This window comes from Ahaetulla prasina, chromosome 17, assembly GCF_028640845.1.
Source record: "Ahaetulla prasina isolate Xishuangbanna chromosome 17, ASM2864084v1, whole genome shotgun sequence".
NCBI lineage: Eukaryota > Metazoa > Chordata > Lepidosauria > Squamata > Colubridae > Ahaetulla > Ahaetulla prasina.
The window spans coordinates 1,377,152-1,396,065 of record NC_080555.1 but is presented as its reverse complement, the minus strand read 5'-3'; the positions used below and the strand labels follow the sequence as shown (position 1 = coordinate 1,396,065).

The following is an 18,914-nucleotide window of genomic DNA, read 5'->3' as shown; positions in this document are numbered from 1 at the left end:
AGAATGAATGGAAGGAAAAGAAAAGAAAAAGGGAGAGAAAGAGAGAGAAGGAAGAAAGAAAGAAAGAAAGAAAGAAAGAAAGAAAGAAAGAAAGAAAGAAAGAAAGAAAGAGAAAGACTTACCTCATCTCTTATGTGCATTAATAACTCTATAGTAGTTAATTGAATAGAAATTGAATAAAGAAATAAAAATAAATAGTTGTAAGACTTAAATACGATATTATTTCCATTTGCAGGATTGCGCTGTAGCAACCTGGGAGGAAGGGCTCAGTTTTGATGTAAATTCGGCCCCAGTTGCCCTCGGAGAGCAGATAAATTGTTCAATTGCACCCAAAATTTACTAGTGTCTGTCTTTTTCTTTCTTTCTTTCTTTCTTTCTTTCTTTCTTTCTTTCTTTCTTTCTTTCTCTCTTTCTTTCTTTCTCTCTCTCTCTCTCTCTTTCTTCTTTTTCTTTCTCTCTCTCTCTCTTCTTTCTTTTTCTTTTCTCTTTCTTTCTCTCTTTTTTCTTTCTCTTTCTCTCTTTTCTTTCTTTCTCTCCTTCCTTCCCTCCTTTCCTCTTTCCCACAAATTGACTATATTAAGGCAGAAAGGACACCTCATAAATTTTTACAACTCCTTTCTTAAAAAAACCTCACAAGGAATTTTAAGATCTCTCTCCAACCTGACCTAAATACATCCCTTTTTCCATCTTTCTAGATAGATAGATAGATAGATAGATAGATAGATAGATAGATAGATAGATAGATAGATAGATAGATAGATAGATAGATAGATATGGATGGAGAGATAGAGATAGGGAGATGGATGATAGATAGATAGATAGATAGATAGATAGATAGATAGATAGATAGATAGATTGGAAAACTTGAACTCCGTCGCCTTCGACAAGACCTAAGTTTAACTCATAGAATCATCTATTGTAATGTCCTTCCTGTCAAAGACTACTTCAGCTTTAATTGCAATAATACTAGAGCAACCAATTTAAACTTAATGTCAACCGCTTTAATCTAGATTGCAGAAAATATGACTTCTGTAACAGAATCATCAGTGCTTGGAATACTTTACCTGACTCTGTGGTCTCTTCTCATAATCCTAAAAGCTTTAACCAAAAACTTTCCACTATTGACCTCACCCCATTCCTAAGAGGATCATAAGGGGCGTGCATAAGCGCACAAACGTGCCTACCGTTCCTGTCCTATTGTTTTTCTTTTCTTCTTCCTATATATATAACTTATAAGTCATAAGTTGACTTTGTAAAAATATACAAATAGAATGAGACTATTGCCTTATACACTGTGAGCCGCCCTGAGTCTTCGGAGAAGGGCGGGGTATAAATGTAAACAATATATATATATATGCTTATACCTTTATATAATATATAACCTTTCTGTATGATAGTTACATATATTGTTGTGACAAAATAAATAAATAAATAAAATAAATAGATAGATAGATAGATAGATAGATAGATAGATAGATAGATAGATAGATAGATATGGATGGAGAGATAGAGATAGGGAGATGGATGATAGATAGATAGATAGATAGATAGATAGATAGATAGATAGATAGATAGATAGATAGATAGATATGCTAAAATGAGAAAGATGGAAGCATCTCTACAGTAAATTGCTAAAGTAGAAAAACCTGTCAAAGCAGTAAATTTATGAACTGAAATTGTGGATTTCTCACATAGCAAAACCGAGATTTAGAGATTTTTTTTTTTTTCAGGAAGCCTTTTGGTGTGGTACGATGGGGGGCTTTTTAGTGGTGTGTTTCTGATTCTGAAGAGCAGATCAGTTTTGGGATCCTTCCTTGAGACGATAAGTTTGTTGGGCTCGTGTCAAAATGCCCTTTTTGTCCTTTACCGTTTTCATTAAAGTTCGTTCTAAGGTGTAAAAAAACAAATAGCAAAGAAAAACTAGCAAAGGGAAGAAGAAATGAAATCAAAGAGAAAACAATCACTTTTTCAGATTTTTTTCCCCCCTATGGCCAAATAGATCCTATTTTGATAGCCACGCAGTTGGAAAAATCTTGCTTTCAAATTCCTTAATTTTCCTTTTTGGATGGAAAAATCTTGTCGGGTTTATCTGCAAATTCACAGCCAGCGTAAGCAAAACAGAACCGAAACATGGAAAAGTTTATGCAACCCCTGGGCACATTGTTTATATATATATTGTTTATATATATCAGAATATATTTGTAAAACGGCGACGCCTCTTCAGAATATTTTGAAATATTTCTTGAAGGATGTTGGCCCTTTTTTCACAAAGAGCGAGAAAGGGTGAATTCTTCTCTCGGCTTTTCTGGGTTTTGCAAAGTGAGGATAAAGTTGTTATATACATTTATATTTTTATAAATAAGTGAGGATAAAGGTGTTATATACATTTATATTTTTAATAATTAGGCATTAGAATAAGTTTTTTAATGATTATCTTGTATATAAATGTTTTATGTGCCTGTGAACCGCCCTGAGTCCTTTCGGGAGATAGGGCGGTATATAAATATGAATAATAAATAAATAAAATAAATAAATTTGCAAATTCATCCCTTTTCTGGGATATGTGAGATTTTTTTTCCCCTTCTTTCGAGGTTTTGAATTTTAAAAATTTAGATCATCAAAATGTTTTCATTCATCCAGAAATGCCCATTTGCATTGCCAAGGTCTTTAAAGGTATTTAGCCAATATTATTTCTGTGCCTTGTTAATGCAAGGAAGTGTTTTTGAAGCAGTTGAAAGAAAAGATGGTTGTTCTGAATAGTTAAAACAAAAACCCAGGAGTAGAACAGGACAGAGAGAAAATAAATAGAAGAATCTGTTTATTGCTACTTAGAAAGAGATTAGCAATGATTGTTTTAACTAAGTGTCTATAAAAACACAAACTTCCCAAATTTGTAGCCGAGATAGCTGAGAAAATAAACAGCCGAAACTTTTGGAAGGGCCCAGATATGTTTTTTTTAAATATTATTTTTTATATAATTTATTTTATATATATATTTTTCCTTCTGTGTTCATATATGGCTTATTGATCCTGATTGGCAGGTTCCTTTGGCTGAAAATGCCTTGCCAAAAAAATAGAAGGAATATAATTATATATTTATTATATATAAGTGTGTGTGTATATATATATATATATGCATATATTTATGTATATGTGTGCATATATATATATATGTTTATATATATGAATGTGTGTGTGTGTATATATATAATCAACTCCCAAATTATATATAGGAAAATGATTTCTTTTTCATTTTAATTGAGCAAAAAATTGCAGATTCGAAAATGAACTTAAAAATTGGGAAATGGTTTTTTTAAAAAAAGAGAGTGACAAGAAACAGTGGAAATAATTTTAAAAGGTTGATTAAGAGAAGGAGCGCTTGGTTCAGGGAATGGATAGGAAGCCAGTTAGCTTTTTCAAGCTAATATTTAGGTGATATCAGTATAATAGTCCCCAAACCTTAGACAATTCCCATCCTTCAGTGTGAACTTTTTAAATATGCTGATAATTGCATATTTTTTTCTCTCCTTCTGGTGGCTTAGGTTTGATTTAAAGCCATTCCCGAACTAAAGCTAAAAATAAAACTGATGATCCATTTTCAGAAACGGCTTTTTATATACGTTTCTCTCCACCATATACAGAAAGGTGTTATCTAAAAATGACTCTCTAGAATCCACTAATTCTGCAAATATGTTGAGGTTTTGTTTTTTGTTTTGTTTTTGCTCGCTTTATCCTGGGCAGATAAATGCAAATTTTTGCCCAGATGAGACCATTGCAAATTTGCAAAGTTTGGCATGAACCCTGCCGGCTTCGGTGGTTTTAATTTAACACAAATTAAACATAATTTAATTGTTTGTCCTTTCTTTTCTTTCTAACTTTTGTAAGTCCGTCAGCTCCCTGTCGGCCAGCGAAGGATGGACGGAGAATGAATGCTACGTCCATCTTTTTTTTTGGCTATTGGCCACTGACTCAAGATGCGATGCAATAGACAGGAAATAAATTTGATAAATAAATAGATTAAAAATGGACTTGCCCGGCCAGCTCATCCAGAAGGGAAAGGAGTGATGGAAAATAGGGACCCAAAACAGCTTATTCACAGTATTTTGGGGGGTGGATGGGCTACCTCTAGCTCAAGACAGGTGCTCCCCACAAGATCAGCTCGGGAAAAAATTGGATTAAGCAGAAATACTATTTGCATGCTGGCATAAAAGGAAGGCTCGAGAAATTTTAAAGAGAAGGCAAAGAAAGCCATTTCTGCCAATGTGGCGAGCGGCAAACAGCTGTTACAGGTAGTCCTAGTCTTGCCACCATTCATCTAGTGACTGTTCCAAGTTACGACGGTCCTGAAAAAGTGACTTGTTTTTCACCTTTGCAGTAGCCCCGTTGATCAAGTGCTCAAAATTCAGACAATTGCCAAGCAGTTCATACTTATGACCGTTGCTGCGGCCCAGGGCGGGGGGGGGGGGGTGTCGCGCGATCCCCTTTTGCGACCTACCGACAATGGGGAAGCCAGGTTTCACTTAACAACTGGGCTGCTCCCTTATCCACTGCAGAAGTTCACTTAACAACCGGGGCAAGGAAGATCGCAAAAAAAATGAGGCGAAACTCAACTTTGCAAAGGTTTCACTTCACGACAGCAATTTGATTGAGGTCGTACGGCGAGGATTATCTCTATTAGCCCCTTCCTGGATGGGGGTGGGGGGTGGGGGTTGAAAAGATTTTATTTTATTTTTTTAAGAAAAAAAGGGTGGGGAAAAGAAAGCATTCTTACGTATTTTGCAAAGCGTGTCAGCACCTTTCCTTAAAAGAGCATCTCCAGATTAAACAGTGGAGTTTTACCTCTTAATTTGCCAGCTTCCCCCCACCTTGTTAAAAAATTTGTTTTTCTGCCAACTTTAAGGAGTTGTCGTTGATTTTTTTGCCGCTCCGGCGATTCCCAGATTTCATTTTCCCAAGATCTGGACAGGTTTGGAAATACGGAGATCGTCGATCCGTGGACCTCACGATGATTCTGTTTTTTGACGGCTCAGAGGCTAATCATCATTGGGGAGGTAGCCCATGGAGCGATATCCGGAGGGCTGCAGTAAAAATCAGGCCGTCCTGAGTTCAAATCTCGAGGGTAGTTGCTGCCCCTCGGTTTAGCCTACCTGTCAGGAGGGGCGGTGAGTTAAAATATAAAAGTTTGAAAGAAGTTTTTCACCCTCCGAGAGAAACGTGGACTGCCTCACAAAATAAGTCGGGTGGAGGGGGGGCCAGTTCACACTGCAGCCAACGCAGCCCCCTTAGAGGAAGGGCTTCTCCTGAACCGGGACGGCAACCACACCAAGCAACAATTTCAGCCTTGCTGTTCGTTGCGTGCCATTTTGATCCCTGCCACCTGCAATTTTGATCCACGGGCCGCCTGGCTGGCTGCTCTCGGTTGGGTTGGGCTTGAGTCAATTCCTCACACACACACACCAACACATACACGCGAAGCACACACATGTTTCACTTGAGTGGAGAATTCGCCCATTCCAAGATCAATATCGATGGTGCCGTTCGGCTGGTTGCAATTTGAAGATGAGGCAAAAGGGCTGTGGATTGTGTGCGTTTTGTGTGTGTGTTGCAGGTTGCTGGATGGGGAGGGAAGGAAGCAGATATTTGACAATGGGGGTGGGTGGGGGAGAGGATGGTGGTGTTTGGATGTCAGCGATTTCAGCCGGATGGGGGTGACTCAACCCAGGAGTTGTTGGTGACAACACCAGCTTATTGGCAAGGGCGAGAAGGCCAAATTGCGGTGATAGAATGAACTTGACTTCTGATTGATGGCATCTGGTCTACAAGCGACTCAGCTCGGCATCTTCCCACGCCAAGCTTTTATTTATTATTATTATTATTATTATTATTATTATTATTATTATTATTATTATTATTATTATTATTATTATTATTATTATTATTATTTGGGGTTTGCAAATGGAGTCCCTTTTGGGGCCTCAGTAAGAAATATGCTCTCAGTGTAAAGAAAAGGATAGGATAGGATAGGATAGGATAGGATAGGATAGGATAGGATAGGATAGGATAGGATAGGATAGGATAGGATAGGATAGGATAGGATAGGATTTTTTATTGGCCAAGTGTGATTGGACACACAAGGAATTTGTCTTTGGTGCATATGCTCTCAGTGTACATAAAAGGAAAGATACCTTCATCAAGAATCATTAGAATAGAATAGAATAGAATAGAATAGAATAGAATAGAATAGAATAGAATAGAATAGAATAGAATAGAATTTTTATTGGCCAAGTGTGATTGGACACACAAGGAATTTGTCTTTGGTGCATATACTCTCAGTGTACATAAAGGAAAAGATACCTTCATCAAGAATCATTAGAATAGAATAGAATAGAATAGAATAGAATAGAATAGAATAGAATAGAATAGAATAGAATAGAATAGAATAGAATAGAATAGAATTTTTATTGGCCAAGTGTGATTGGACACACAAGGAATTTGTCTTTGGTGCATATGCTCTCAGTGTACATAAAAGAAAAGATACCTTCATCAAGTTACAACACTTACAACAATGATAGTCGTAAGGTAGGGAGTGAAGGAGAAAAGGAAAGGAAAAAGAAGGAAGGAAGGAAGGAAGGAAGGAAGGAAATGCTAGGAAAACAAAAATGATTATCCCTTTGGAAACAAGCATATTCTCTCTCTCTCTCTCTCTCTCTCTCTCCTCCTCCGTCTTTCTGGGGTGGGGTGAATGCTGGGAAAGCTTCCCAGGGGCTTCCCTATGAGCGATGGGGTGTGTGTGTCCCAGGGTGGCCCCGTAGGAACGTAGGAATCTTATCTGGAGCCTATTTGGGTCGCCGGCTGCCAAATTAGCCAGGCGGGAAAGTGGAAGGCGTTAATTCAGCTCCAGGAGTGGGTGGAGTGGCTTGCCAAGAAGGGCTGCGGCTATTTATAGGACTGGTTTCATTAGGAAAGTGGGAATTCTTGCCCTTAATTGCCCAGGAGAAATTAGAGCATCTGGGAATGGAGGTGGATATTGTGTTCTGATCCTTCCTTCCTTCCTTCCTTCCTTTCTTTTCTTCCTCTCCCTCTCTCCTTTCCCTTCCTCCCTCCTTTCTCATTTCCTCTGCCTTCTTTCCTTCTTTCTTCTCTTCCTCCTTCTGTTCTTCCTTCATTCCTTCCTCCCTCCTCTTCCTCTCCTTCCCTTCCTTCTCTTCCTCCCTCTTCTTCCTTCTCTTTTCTTCCTCCTTCTCTCCCTCTTCCTTCTCTTCCTCCTTCTCTTCCTTTCTCCTTATCTCCTTCCTTCCTTCTTTTCTTCTCTTCCCTCTCTCCTTTCCCTTTCTCCCTCCCTCCTCCTTCCTTCACTTCCTCTGCCTTCGTTCCTTCTTTCTTCTCTTCCTCCTTCTGTTCTTCCTTCATTCTTCCTCCTTCTCTTCCCCTTCTTTTCCCCCTCTCCTCCTCCTCTTTCTTTCCTTCCCTCCCTTCTCTTCCTCCTGTTTATCCCTTCTTCTTCCTTCTATTCCCTCCCTCCTTCTCTCCCTCCTTCTCCTCTTCCTTTCCTGTCTCTTTATATCCTTTCTTCCTCCTCCACTCCATCCTTCCTCCTTCTTTTCCCCCTTCCTTCCTTCCCTGTTTCCATTTCCCTTCCTTCCTTCCTTCCATCAATCATGTTAAAGAAGCCAAAACTCCCTCTGTGGAAAAGTGCTATTGGTGATGTGTCCCCATCAACCACCATCATGCCGGGTACCAGATTACAGCCCATCTCCCCACCCCCACCTCATCCCACCCCCATTTTTCTGTGCTTCTCTCCCTGCCTCATCCTTGGCGTGAAAGTTGGGGGTCTCTTCCCCCCCCCTCCCAATGTTGCTTCTTCTAGTCTTTGGGTCTGCCCTGTGTCTTATCGCCGTCTTGGCAACTTGTCAGCTTTCCCTCCGGATCGGCTATTCCTTCAAAACCCGCCTCTGTTTTTTCATTCAATGTCTTGCATTCTCCATTTTTCCTTCTCTTTGCAAAACCCCCTACCTCCACCCCAAGTGCCCTCAGTTATAACCAAGTTTGTTCATTCTTAAGAGTTGTGTGTGGGGGGGGGGGAGCCCCTCCTCTGAGCTTTTCTTTTGTCAGCATCCGACAGAGCTGAGTAACTCATCCTGGGGGCGGAAGACTTGTGTACCTGTCTCTCAAAAGCTCTTCGGTTTGATTCATGTGGGGAAAGTGTTAACGGATCTTCCTCCTCCTCCCCCCCATATTGTGGGCACCCCTGTGCCGTGGGAAGGGAGGGCGGAGAAGGGAAGGGGTCGGGGAGGAGGGGGGGGCTCCGACAGAGGCGTTCGCCTCGAGGGCCTGTGCGGTGTGGTTTGGGGGTTTTGTGCTCGCAAACAGATGCAGAAAAGGCCACCGAGGAGAAAAGCCTCCGGTTTTTGTTCAAACGAGGGAAGGTTGAAAAGCCCACCTTGAAAACAACAACCAAAATGGGGATTGGAGGGGGGGAGGTCAGTTCTTCCTGGCCTGGGATGACCTTCGACCGTCCCCTTGAAGGAGTTTAGGCAGCGTTTGGCAACCAGGAGCAAACATACACCCTTGCGGGAAGGTCTTGTCTGCATGTAGTGGACCTCCAGCGAGAACTTCACCTTCACAGGGACTAGTGACGTGACCCCACAATTGGGGACACGAGAACCAAAGGATGTCCAAGCCAAAGATTCTCCTCCTCCTCCTCCCCTTCTCCTTCTCTCCTTCTCCTCAACTTCCTTCTTCCTTCTATTCCCTCCCTCCTTCTCTCCCCCCTTCTCCTCTTCCTTTCCTGTCTCTTTATATCCTTTCTTCCTCCTCCACTCCATCCTTCCTCCTTCTTTTCCCCCTTCCTTCCTTCCCTGTTTCCATTTCCCTTCCTTCCTTCCTTCCATCAATCATGTTAAAGAAGCCAAAACTCCTCTGTGGAAAAGTGCTATTGGTGATGTGCCCCCATCAACCACCATCATGCCGGGTACCAGATTACAGCCCATCTCCCCACCCCCACCTCATCCCACCCCCATTTTTCTGTGCTTCTCTCCCTGCCTCATCCTTGGCGTGAAAGTTGGGGGTCTCTTCCCCCCCCCTCCCAATGTTGCTTCTTCTAGTCTTTGGGTCTGCCCTGTGTCTTATCGCCGTCTTGGCAACTTGTCAGCTTTCCCTCCAGATCGGCCATTTCTTCAAAACCCGCCTCTGTTTTTCATTCAATGTCTTGCATTCTCCATTTTTCCTTCTCTTTGCAAAACCCCCTACCTCCACCCCAAGTGCCCTCAGTTATACCCAAGTTTTTTCATTCTTAAGAGTTGGTTGTGGGGGGGGGGGAGCCCCTCCTCTGAGCTTTTCTTTTGTCAGCATCCGACAGAGCTGAGTAACTCATCCTGGGGGCGGAAGACTTGTGTACCTGTCTCTCAAAAGCTCTTCGGTTTGATTCATGTGGGGAAAGTGTTAACGGATCTTCCTCCTCCTCCCCCCCATATTGTGGGCACCCCTGTGCCGTGGGAAGGGAGGGCGGAGAAGGGAAGGGGTCGGGGAGGAGGGGGGGGCTCCGACAGAGGCGTTCGCCTCGAGGGCCTGTGCGGTGTGGTTTGGGGGTTTTGTGCTCGCAAACAGATGCAGAAAAGGCCACCGAGGAGAAAAGCCTCCGGTTTTTGTTCAAACGAGGGAAGGTTGAAAAGCCCACCTTGAAAACAACAACCAAAATGGGGATTGGAGGGGGGGAGGTCAGTTCTTCCTGGCCTGGGATGACCTTCGACCGTCCCCTTGAAGGAGTTTAGGCAGCGTTTGGCAACCAGGAGCAAACATACACCCTTGCGGGAAGGTCTTGTCTGCATGTAGTGGACCTCCAGCGAGAACTTCACCTTCACAGGGACTAGTGACGTGACCCCACAATTGGGGACACGAGAACCAAAGGATGTCCAAGCCAAAGATTCTCCTCCTCCTCCTCCCCTTCTCCTTCTCTCCTTCTCCTCAACTTCCTTCTTCTCCTTCTCCTCCTCAACTTCCTTCTTCTTCTCCTTCTCTCCTTCTCCTCAACTTCCTTCTTTTCCTCTTCCTTCTCCTCAACTTCCTCCTTCTGCTTCTCTTCCTCCTCCTCCTCTCCTTCTCTTCCTCAGCTTCCTTCTTCTTCTCCCCTCAACTTCCTTCTTCTGCTTCTCCTCCTCCTCCTCCTCTCCTTCTCTTCCTCAGCTTCCTTCTTCTCCTCCTCCTCTACTTCCTTCTTCTTCTTCTTCTCCTTCTCTCCTTCTCCTCAACTTCCTTCTTCTGCTTCTCTTCCTCCTCCTCTCCTTCTCTTCCTCAACTTCCTTCTTCTCCTTCTCCTCCTTAACTTCCTTCTTCGCCTCCTCTTTCTTCTCCTCCTCCTCCTTCTCCTCAACTTCCTTCTTCACCTCCTCCTTCTCCTCAACTTTCTTCTCTTCCTCTTCTTCTTTTCCTCAACTTCCTTCTTCTCCTCCTCCTCCTATTCCTATTCCTACTCCCGCTACTCCCTTCTAGCCTGATGACATTACCTAGGTGGGTCATGAAACGTCTGCAAGAAAGCCACCGAGCTCAGAGAGCACCAAGGATTCTATACTCCTCCTCTCCACAATCGCCCCCCACCTTCTAGCCCTGATGATGTTCCCTAGCTGGGTCATGACACGTCTGCAAGAAAACCCCACCAAGCTCAGGGAGCACCAAGGACCCCTAAGTTCCGTTTCGGAGCAGCAAAGAAGCAGAATTGAAAAGCCGTTGGTGCAGGAATACTAACACTCCGTCATGCAAGGAGAAGGATTAAGGGAGCCACCCTGGGACCTCTGAGTAAGCCAGGCTTGCTTACTCCTGAGTTGAAAACCCCTTTTTGTGATCCCTGGGGGCCCAGAGTCCATCCGTCCCCATCCCTCCCTTTCAAAATGCAGACACCCCCCCCCTGAAATAAAACCACGTTGATGGCAGAGAACCAGCATCGCGGTTGTGTGTCCGTTGACGCCATCGTGATACCACCGACTCCGTAACTGGACGGGGAATCATGGGTGAAAAAAACACGCCGATTCCGGACCACAATGTACTCTTCACATTTTCCCCCCCCCTCGTTTGTGTGTGTGTGTGTGTGCGCTTCATTTCGATTTGCAGCACCCCGTTGACCTCAGGTTGAAAAGTCGAATTTACCGGCAGGGGCAATTTTTTTTTGCTGGTTTTTTTTTGCTAAAAGTGAGAGTACTTCTTACTGGCAGCTCCGTCAAGGAGGACCGACTGAGTAACTGAAGAGCTGACTCAACTCGGCTCCCCGAGGCTCGGCTTACCAGTATCGCCGTTTGAAGTCGAAAGGAAGCAAATATCTGGTTGTTGTGGTTTTGTGATGCCTCCATTCTTTTGTCTTTCCGCTTGTTATTTTGTCATTACGGGGGAGATCGGAGTCAGATAGCGGCGGGTGAGACGATGGGGACGTAAGATTGCGCGCGTTACGCTCGTCCTCGAGTTACAACCGTTCGTTCAGTGACCGTTCAGCGTCACCACGGCACCGGAAAAAAGTGACTGGTGGCCATTCTTCACACACACAATCTCACGGTCCCATCACTGAAATTCAGGCGCTTTGACTGGTGTTTATGACAGGTGTTGCAACATCCTGGGGTCTCGTGTTCCCGTTTTGCGACCTTCTGACAACCACAGTCCATGGGGAAACCGAGTTCACTTAACAACGGTGTTACTAATTAGTAATTAGAACAATTGATCAGTGGAACGGCTTGCCACCAGAAGTTGTAGATGCTTGAGGTTTTCAAGAAGAGACTGGGCAACCATCTATCTGAATTCTATAGGGCCGTGATGGCCAGACTTTGCATCTGAATTTTGATCGTGGGACCCTAGGGATGCTGCAACGGTCGTAAGTGTGAAAACTGGTCATAAGTCACTTTTTTCAGCGTTGTTCGCTAAATGAACTGTTGTAAGTTGGGGACTAGCTATACTGCCTGGATTGTAGATCTGCTGCCTCCCTTCACAGCCTCTTAACCTTATATTTATGCACAATTTTTGCTGGGATGCATGCCTTTGCAAGAGAAGGGCCTCTGGTGGCTCAGGCTGCTAAGACAGTCAGCTGCTTGCAATTACTGCAGGTTCAAGTCCCACCAGGCCCAAGGTTGACTCAGCCTTCCGTCCTTTATAAGGTAGGTAAAATGAGGACCCAGATTGTTGGGGGGGCAATAAGTTGACTTTGTATATAAATATACAAATAGGATGAAGACTATTGCTTGACATAGTGTAAGCCGCCCTGAGTCTTCGGAGAAGGGCAGGATATAAATGCAAATTTAAAAAAAAAAGTTAAAAGGACTGTTTGCCCCCGAGTATTTTATTATTATTTTTTGGTCTTGTGAAAAGCTAACAACGAACATGGGGCAACACTGCCCTCTGGTAGACTGTGATGAGCACTGCAAGCTCTTTTGGCCAAGAGCTGGAGAACTGCTGTCTAATGTTGGTAGTTGACTTTCTCCAAGAGTTAAGAAAAAGGACCATCTGCGGATCCTGGTTTGATGATCCTTTCAGAACATGGCTTGTCTGCTTGCCGGTTCCCCTACCACTTCACACGTGCTCCTCTTCCTTCTCCTCTTCCTTCTCCAACTTCCTCTTGTCTTCTTTTCCCCACACAGCCCAAATTGAAGTGATCCCCTGCAAGATCTGCGGAGACAAATCTTCCGGGATCCACTACGGGGTCATCACTTGTGAAGGATGCAAGGTAGGGAGCGGTCTCCTCCATCGCTGGGATCTTGGGTGTTGGCCTGAGTCCCGCTGGCCACAATTGGTCCTTCTACCTTGCAGAAGACTATCCTGGGTGGGGGTCAGGGAGGGGGGGTCTCCCTGTCTCGGAAGTAGATGCCCATAAATCTCTACTGAACCAATTTTGGCTCTCTTCACCGATGGACCACTGAGCTGTTGGACTTCATCAAGTTTTGTTGGCCACCAGTGAAGCTACCAAAGGTCCATCTTCTCAGTTCATCTTCTTGGCTTCCTCTTCAGGGCTTCTTCCGACGCAGCCAGCAAGGGAACGTGACCTATTCTTGTACTCGGCAACAAAACTGTCCAATCGACCGCACCAGTCGCAACCGCTGCCAACACTGTCGCCTGCAGAAATGTCTCAGCCTCGGCATGTCCCGTGACGGTAAGACCCACATTGAGATGCACCTCAGGGAGGGTTCCTGTCAGGGAATTGCGCAGCTGCTGTCCAAACGAAGTTAGAGACCCTGAGATGAACTTGTAATTTGATGTAAATAAGCATATTTAACATCAGACATATTGACAACAGAGAAAACACTAACATTATGAGGTAAATCGCATGAGGTAAATTTTGTGAGGTAAATCGCATGAGGTAAATCTCATGAGGTAAATCGCACAGCAATAAACAGAGCACACAGAAGAAAAAAGCGGGAAAAACAGAAACTTCCCCTTTACACCCACAACAACCAATCATAGCATAGATTGCCTCATGCAGGAACCTGCACTCTCCAACCAATCAACCACAACTGTGTGTTCTGGTCCGTTACTACTAAATTAAATATCTTAACAGTTCCCAAGCCTCATAAGATTTCCCCAGATTTCTAAACACAACATTGTGCACTCGGGTTTAGAGATGTTCTGTTGTGGCTCCGGCCCCCGAGCCGGCCCCCGAGCCTGCCCTCATGGAGGAGAGTGACTCGGAAAGTGAGGGAGAGGAGCCAGTAAGGCCTCCCTCGCCAGGACCCTCCTCACTGGCACCACCCCAAGTTCCAGCTGCAGGCCAGGAGAAGGAGCTGACAAGGCCTCCCTCTCCCGCACCCTCCTCCTCCTCCCTGGCAACGCCCCAAGCTCCAGCTGCCGAGGATCAATCCTGAATCGACCCGCGGCAGCGACGAAGAGATAAGCGTGTGCAACAGAGGAAAAGGTGTGGCAGGCTCAGAGAGTGCTGAGTCACGGAGCCACAACCCACAGGGTATAAAAGTGGGTGGAGCTGCCATTGGGCTTCATGACGGACAAAAAACTACCTAGTGTGTGTTGCAGCTCGGTCACTCGGGAGTTAAAGGCCTTTCTTTCCTGTAAGCTTGGCAACAGCACTGGGACACGAGTGCTTTTATCTCTGTCCGAGATTAAGACTTCAGACTTGGCAGGCCTCTGCGCGGTCGCTGCCAAGTCTTGTGCTTCCTACAGAAGAATCAGGTCAGTGTCAATAAAAGGATTGTGAAACTCGCGTTTCTCCATGACATGGAAGGGGGGACAGAACATGTTCCCTCTGTCCCTTGCTTCATTTTGGTGACGACACATCGCAAAATGGGACAAGGAGGAGAAGAACCAGGTTGTAGATGTTGAGGATCTTCAAGTGACTACTGAATAAACTCAAATTGCTCACATCTTAAGTCTCCTGCATTGTTTTTATCTCTAGAAAACTGTTCCCTAATTTGTCTTCTCTTCCAGCGGTCAAATTTGGCCGGATGTCCAAGAAGCAACGAGACAGCCTCCACGCCGAAGTCCAGAAACAGCTGCAGCAGCAACAACATCAAGGCGGAGAGACTTCCACCTTCTCCTTGGGCATGGCCAATGGTCAACTCAAGCTGGACCCTTCTCCAGATCTCCCAGAAGGCTCCCCTGCTCTCCTCACCAGACAGACCCGCCTTAGCCAGTCTCCGGATGAGACGGTGGGCTTGGCCTACTCTAACGGACTCCCCAAGGCGCAGAGCCTCCTGGGTGAAGGCCAGCAGGACCTTTTCAAGAAAGGGTATGGTCCTGGGGTCATCAAGGTAGAACCCAGGACCAGCGTCTATTGCGCTATGGAGACGCAGGCGTCACCAGACCTCACGTCCCCAAATGTCAGCAGAGTGGAACGGACAGCAGTCAGCGAGACCCTTGACTTCTACGCCAATCCAAGTTTCACCAGCTTCTTGGAGTGCCCACGCCCTTCACTGATGGAAATTGGTGAGTGAATGGAGGTTTTCAGAAGGGCTGGAAGAAAAAGAAGTATTAAGTGGACGATGGGACTCTTCAGCAGAATAACAAGAGTTGGAAAGGACCTTAGAGGTCTTCTAGTCCGACCCCCTGCTCAGAATACAAAATAACAGAGTTGGAAGGGACCTTGGAGGTCTTCTAGTCCAACCCCCTGCTCAGAATACAAAGTTGGACGGGACCTTGGAGGTCTTCTAGTCCAAGAGAAAACATGGGGTTTTGAGCCCACCTCTCAAAATCAGGCTTAGGGAAAGCAACAGAAGCCAAGGCAGCTGAGACCCAGGGCAGTTTCTGTGGGGTTCCGATTGCAGATAGGGGGCCATCTTGTTGTCTTCCTCCTCCTGCAGAGCACTTGACCCAGAATGTCCTCAAGTCTTATCGGGAGACCTGTCAGCTCCGCTTGGAAGACCTCCAGCTGCTGAGGTGGGAGACCTTCACCCGAGAAGAAATTGGGAGCTACCAGAAGAAGGTAAGATGGGATTCCACCCATTCTCGAAGAGAAAGACCCCCATCTTAAACTTCTATTTGGGAGGGAGGAAGACTGTGGGGTCCTTGTCACACTCTGAACTGGGGGGTTAGATTAACAGAGTTGGAAGCAGGGGTGAAATCCAGCAGGTTCTGACAGGTTCTGGAGAACCGGTAGCAGAAATTTTGAGTAGTTTGGAGAACCGGCAAATACGACCTCTGGCTGGCCCCAGAACAGGGTGGGAATGGGGATTTTGCGGTATCCTTCCCCTGGATTGGGAAGGGAATGGAGATTTTACAGTATCTTTCCCCTGCCACACCCACCAAGCCACGCCCACAGAACCGGTAGTAAAAAAAATTGGATTTCACCACTGGTTGGAAGGGGTCTTGCAAATCATCTAATCCAACCCCCTGCGCAAGCAGGAGACCCTACTACGTCTGCCTCTACCTAGGATCGAACTCACAACCTCCTGATTGTGAGGCAAAGCTCCACCTCTAGGCCATAGCAGCTGTTTCTTGCAGACTTTTATTTATTTATTTATTTATTTATTTATTTATTCAAATTTGTATACCGCCCTATCTCCCGAAGGACTCAGGGCGGTTCACAGGCACATAAAACATTTATATACAATTAAAATAACTGTTAAAAAACTTATTCTAATGCCAAATATTAAAAAATAGAAATATAAATCTTAAAACCAAATTTAAACCCTTGTAAATTTAAAAATCTATAAATTTAAAATCTAAATTTAAAATCTAAAATCTAAGCCAGTCCTGCACAGGTGAATAAATGCGTCTTAAGCTCGCGACGGAAGGTTCGGAGGTCCGGAAGTTGACGGAGTCCTGGGGGGAGTTCGTTCCAGAGGGTGGGAGCCCCCACAGAGAAGGCCCTTCCCCTGGGCGTCGCCAGACGACACTGTCTAGCTGACGGCACCCTGAGGAGTCCCTCTGTGAGAGCGCACAGGTCGGTGAGAGGTATTCGGTAGCAGTAGGCGGTCCCAGATAACCCGGCCCTATGCCATGGAGCGCTTTAAAGGTGGTTACCAACACCTTGAAGCGCACCCGGAAGGCCACAGGTAGCCAGTGCAGTCTGCGCAGGATAGGTGTCATACGGGAGCCACGAGGGGCTCCCTCTATAACCCGCGCAGCCGCATTCTGAACTAACTGCAGCCTCCGGATGCCCTTCAAGGGGAGCCCCATGTAGAGAGCATTGCAGTAATCCAGGCGAGACGTCACGAGGGCGTGAGTGACCGTGCATAGGGCATCCCGGTCTAGAAAGGGGCGCAACTGGCGCACCAGGCGAACCTGGTAAAAAGCTCTCCTGGAGACGGCCGTCAAATGATCTTCCAAAGACAGCCGTTCATCCAGGAGGACGCCCAAGTTGCGCACCCTCTCCATCGGGGCCAATGACTCGCCCCCAACAGTCAGCCGAGGACTCAGCTGACTGTACCGGGATGCCGGCATCCACATCATGTCCCACTGGGTAACATCATCAATGGTAGAAGGGATGGGGATGGAGGAGGAGGAGGTGGAAGAGGAGGAGGACTAGGAGGAGGAGGAGGACTAGGAGGAGGAGGACTGTGAAGTCCCTGGTGCTCTCTGAGCTTGGTTGTTTTCTTGCAGATGTTTCACTAAGAGGTTAGATGGCAACTTCAGTGGTAGAAGGGAGTGGGATTTGCAAAGAGGAGGAGGAGGAGGAAGAAGAGGAGGAGGAAGAGGAGGAGGAGGAGGACTGGGGGTCCTTGGTGCTCTCTGAACTTGGTTGTTTTCTTATAGACATTTCATTACCCAACTAGGGTACGTCTTCAGTGCTAGTTCCTCTGAATCTTTACTTCCCTCTGTTTTCTCACGATCCATCCAAACTTCTTCTTCATCATCTTCTCTCTCTCTTCCTTCCTCCCTCCCATCAGACTATGGAGGAGATGTGGGAACGTTGCGCCTGCCGCATCACAGAAGCCATCCAGTACGTGGTGGAGTTCGCCAAGCGAATGGGGGCCTTCATGGACCTCTGCCAGAACGACCAGATCGTGCTTCTCAAAGCAGGTGCGATGCCACGCTCCGTTCCCGAGAGTCCTTTGTGGGTCGGGTTTCTACCACTGCCTTCGCGGTGCAGTACAAACCATACTTCCTTTCATTGTGTGATTTTAAGGGCCGCCTTTATGTCGGGTGGCTGAGATTCACGCATCTTCTCTTCTTTCCTACGCCGTCGTGTTTGGCTTTGCTCTTAGTGTTTTCAATTATTTTTCGCCATCTTGTTGTTTAGTAACCCAACTAGAGCGCTTCCGATTGACTGAATTAGAAGCGTGAGAAAATTCCAAAAAAAATTGTTCCCGTCCCAAAGATGGGGAGAGACCAGAACGGCAGTCAAGGGATGCAGAATGTACCCATTTTGGTCTGAGCTGAGGACTTCAGCCAAAGTTTTCCCCCCAAAAAAGGAGGAATTGGCCAGGCTAACATCATCTTCTCCCCCTTCAGGTGCCATGGAGGTCGTTCTGGTGAGGATGTGCCGAGCCTTCAATTCTGAGAACAGGACAGTCTTCTTTGAGGGCAAATACGCTGGCCCAGAAGTCTTCAAATCTCTGGGTACGAGTGTCAGGGTTCCGACCGATGCCCTAACTAAACCATGAGCCTCAAGCCAAGCTTCAAAAGAAATCCAGTTATTTATTAGGAGCTTCATGTCGGTACGAAACGAGTGAAGCCAACTCTGACCTCACTTAATTCGCGCCTTGGCTCTGACCCTGTTTCCCCCTCCCCTCCCAAGGTGTGTCATTAGTCACATTCCCCAACGAAGCAATTTTGCGGGTTGTAGAAGTCACTCCCTCTGGTCACTATAGGTCACTCTGGAGGTGACCTTGATGTTGCCGGCTGGAATGTGCTTTGTTTTGACTGAAATGGAAGTTCCTCGATGCAGCTCCCTCCCTGCCTATGGCAACTCGAGAGCAGATCAGGAATGCTTCGCGAGTTGACAACGAGAGCGTCCTATTACCTGGATCAAGAAGAGTGAAATCCCCCGTAGATTTGGGGTTGGAGTCTAAAGTAGGGCGTAGAAGGGGTTCTTGCAAGGAGTTTTGGTGGCAGGGTGGAAGCCTGCTACTTGAGTGGGCTTGAGGAAGGTCAACTGGCAGCGAGAGGTGATTGCAACTCCAGGAGTTGGTTTCCAAGATACATCTACTTCCCCAAAAGGGAACATTAAATTGTTATATCCTTCCTCCTCTTCCTCTTCCTTGTCCTATCTGCTTCCTCCTTCTCTTCTCTTCCTCCTCTTCTTCCTCTTCTCTTTTTCCTTCTCTGTCTCCTCTTCTTCTTTCTCCTCGTCGTATCTTCCTCCTCCTCCTCGTCTTCTTCCTCTTCCTCTCCTCCTCTTTCCTCCTCTGCCGCCTCCTCTTCATTTTCCTCTCCTCCTTTTCTTCCTTCTCCTCTTCCTCTTCTCCTACTTCTCTTTCTTCGTATCCTCCAACACCACCTCCTCCTCCTCCTCTTTGGAGCGTGATTTGAACCATGAGTCTTGCTTTCTTCAG

The 18,914-nt window shown here is 45.8% G+C and overlaps 1 protein-coding gene across 5 annotated transcripts in view; it reads left to right on the top strand.

Annotated features, from left to right (window-relative positions):
- The window catches only part of RORC (RAR related orphan receptor C), a 43,181-nt gene that overhangs the window by 19,493 nt on the left and 4,774 nt on the right, over positions 1–18,914 (top strand). For all 5 annotated transcript variants that reach the window (XM_058159788.1, XM_058159787.1, XM_058159786.1 and 2 more), the window contains 6 exons: positions 12,612–12,697; positions 12,979–13,120; positions 14,407–14,904; positions 15,279–15,400; positions 17,307–17,439; positions 17,872–17,979. In XM_058159788.1, the coding sequence (XP_058015771.1) occupies positions 12,612–12,697; positions 12,979–13,120; positions 14,407–14,904; positions 15,279–15,400; positions 17,307–17,439; positions 17,872–17,979 (1,089 nt within the window). The remainder of the gene's footprint in view (positions 1–12,611; positions 12,698–12,978; positions 13,121–14,406; positions 14,905–15,278; positions 15,401–17,306; positions 17,440–17,871; positions 17,980–18,914) is intronic.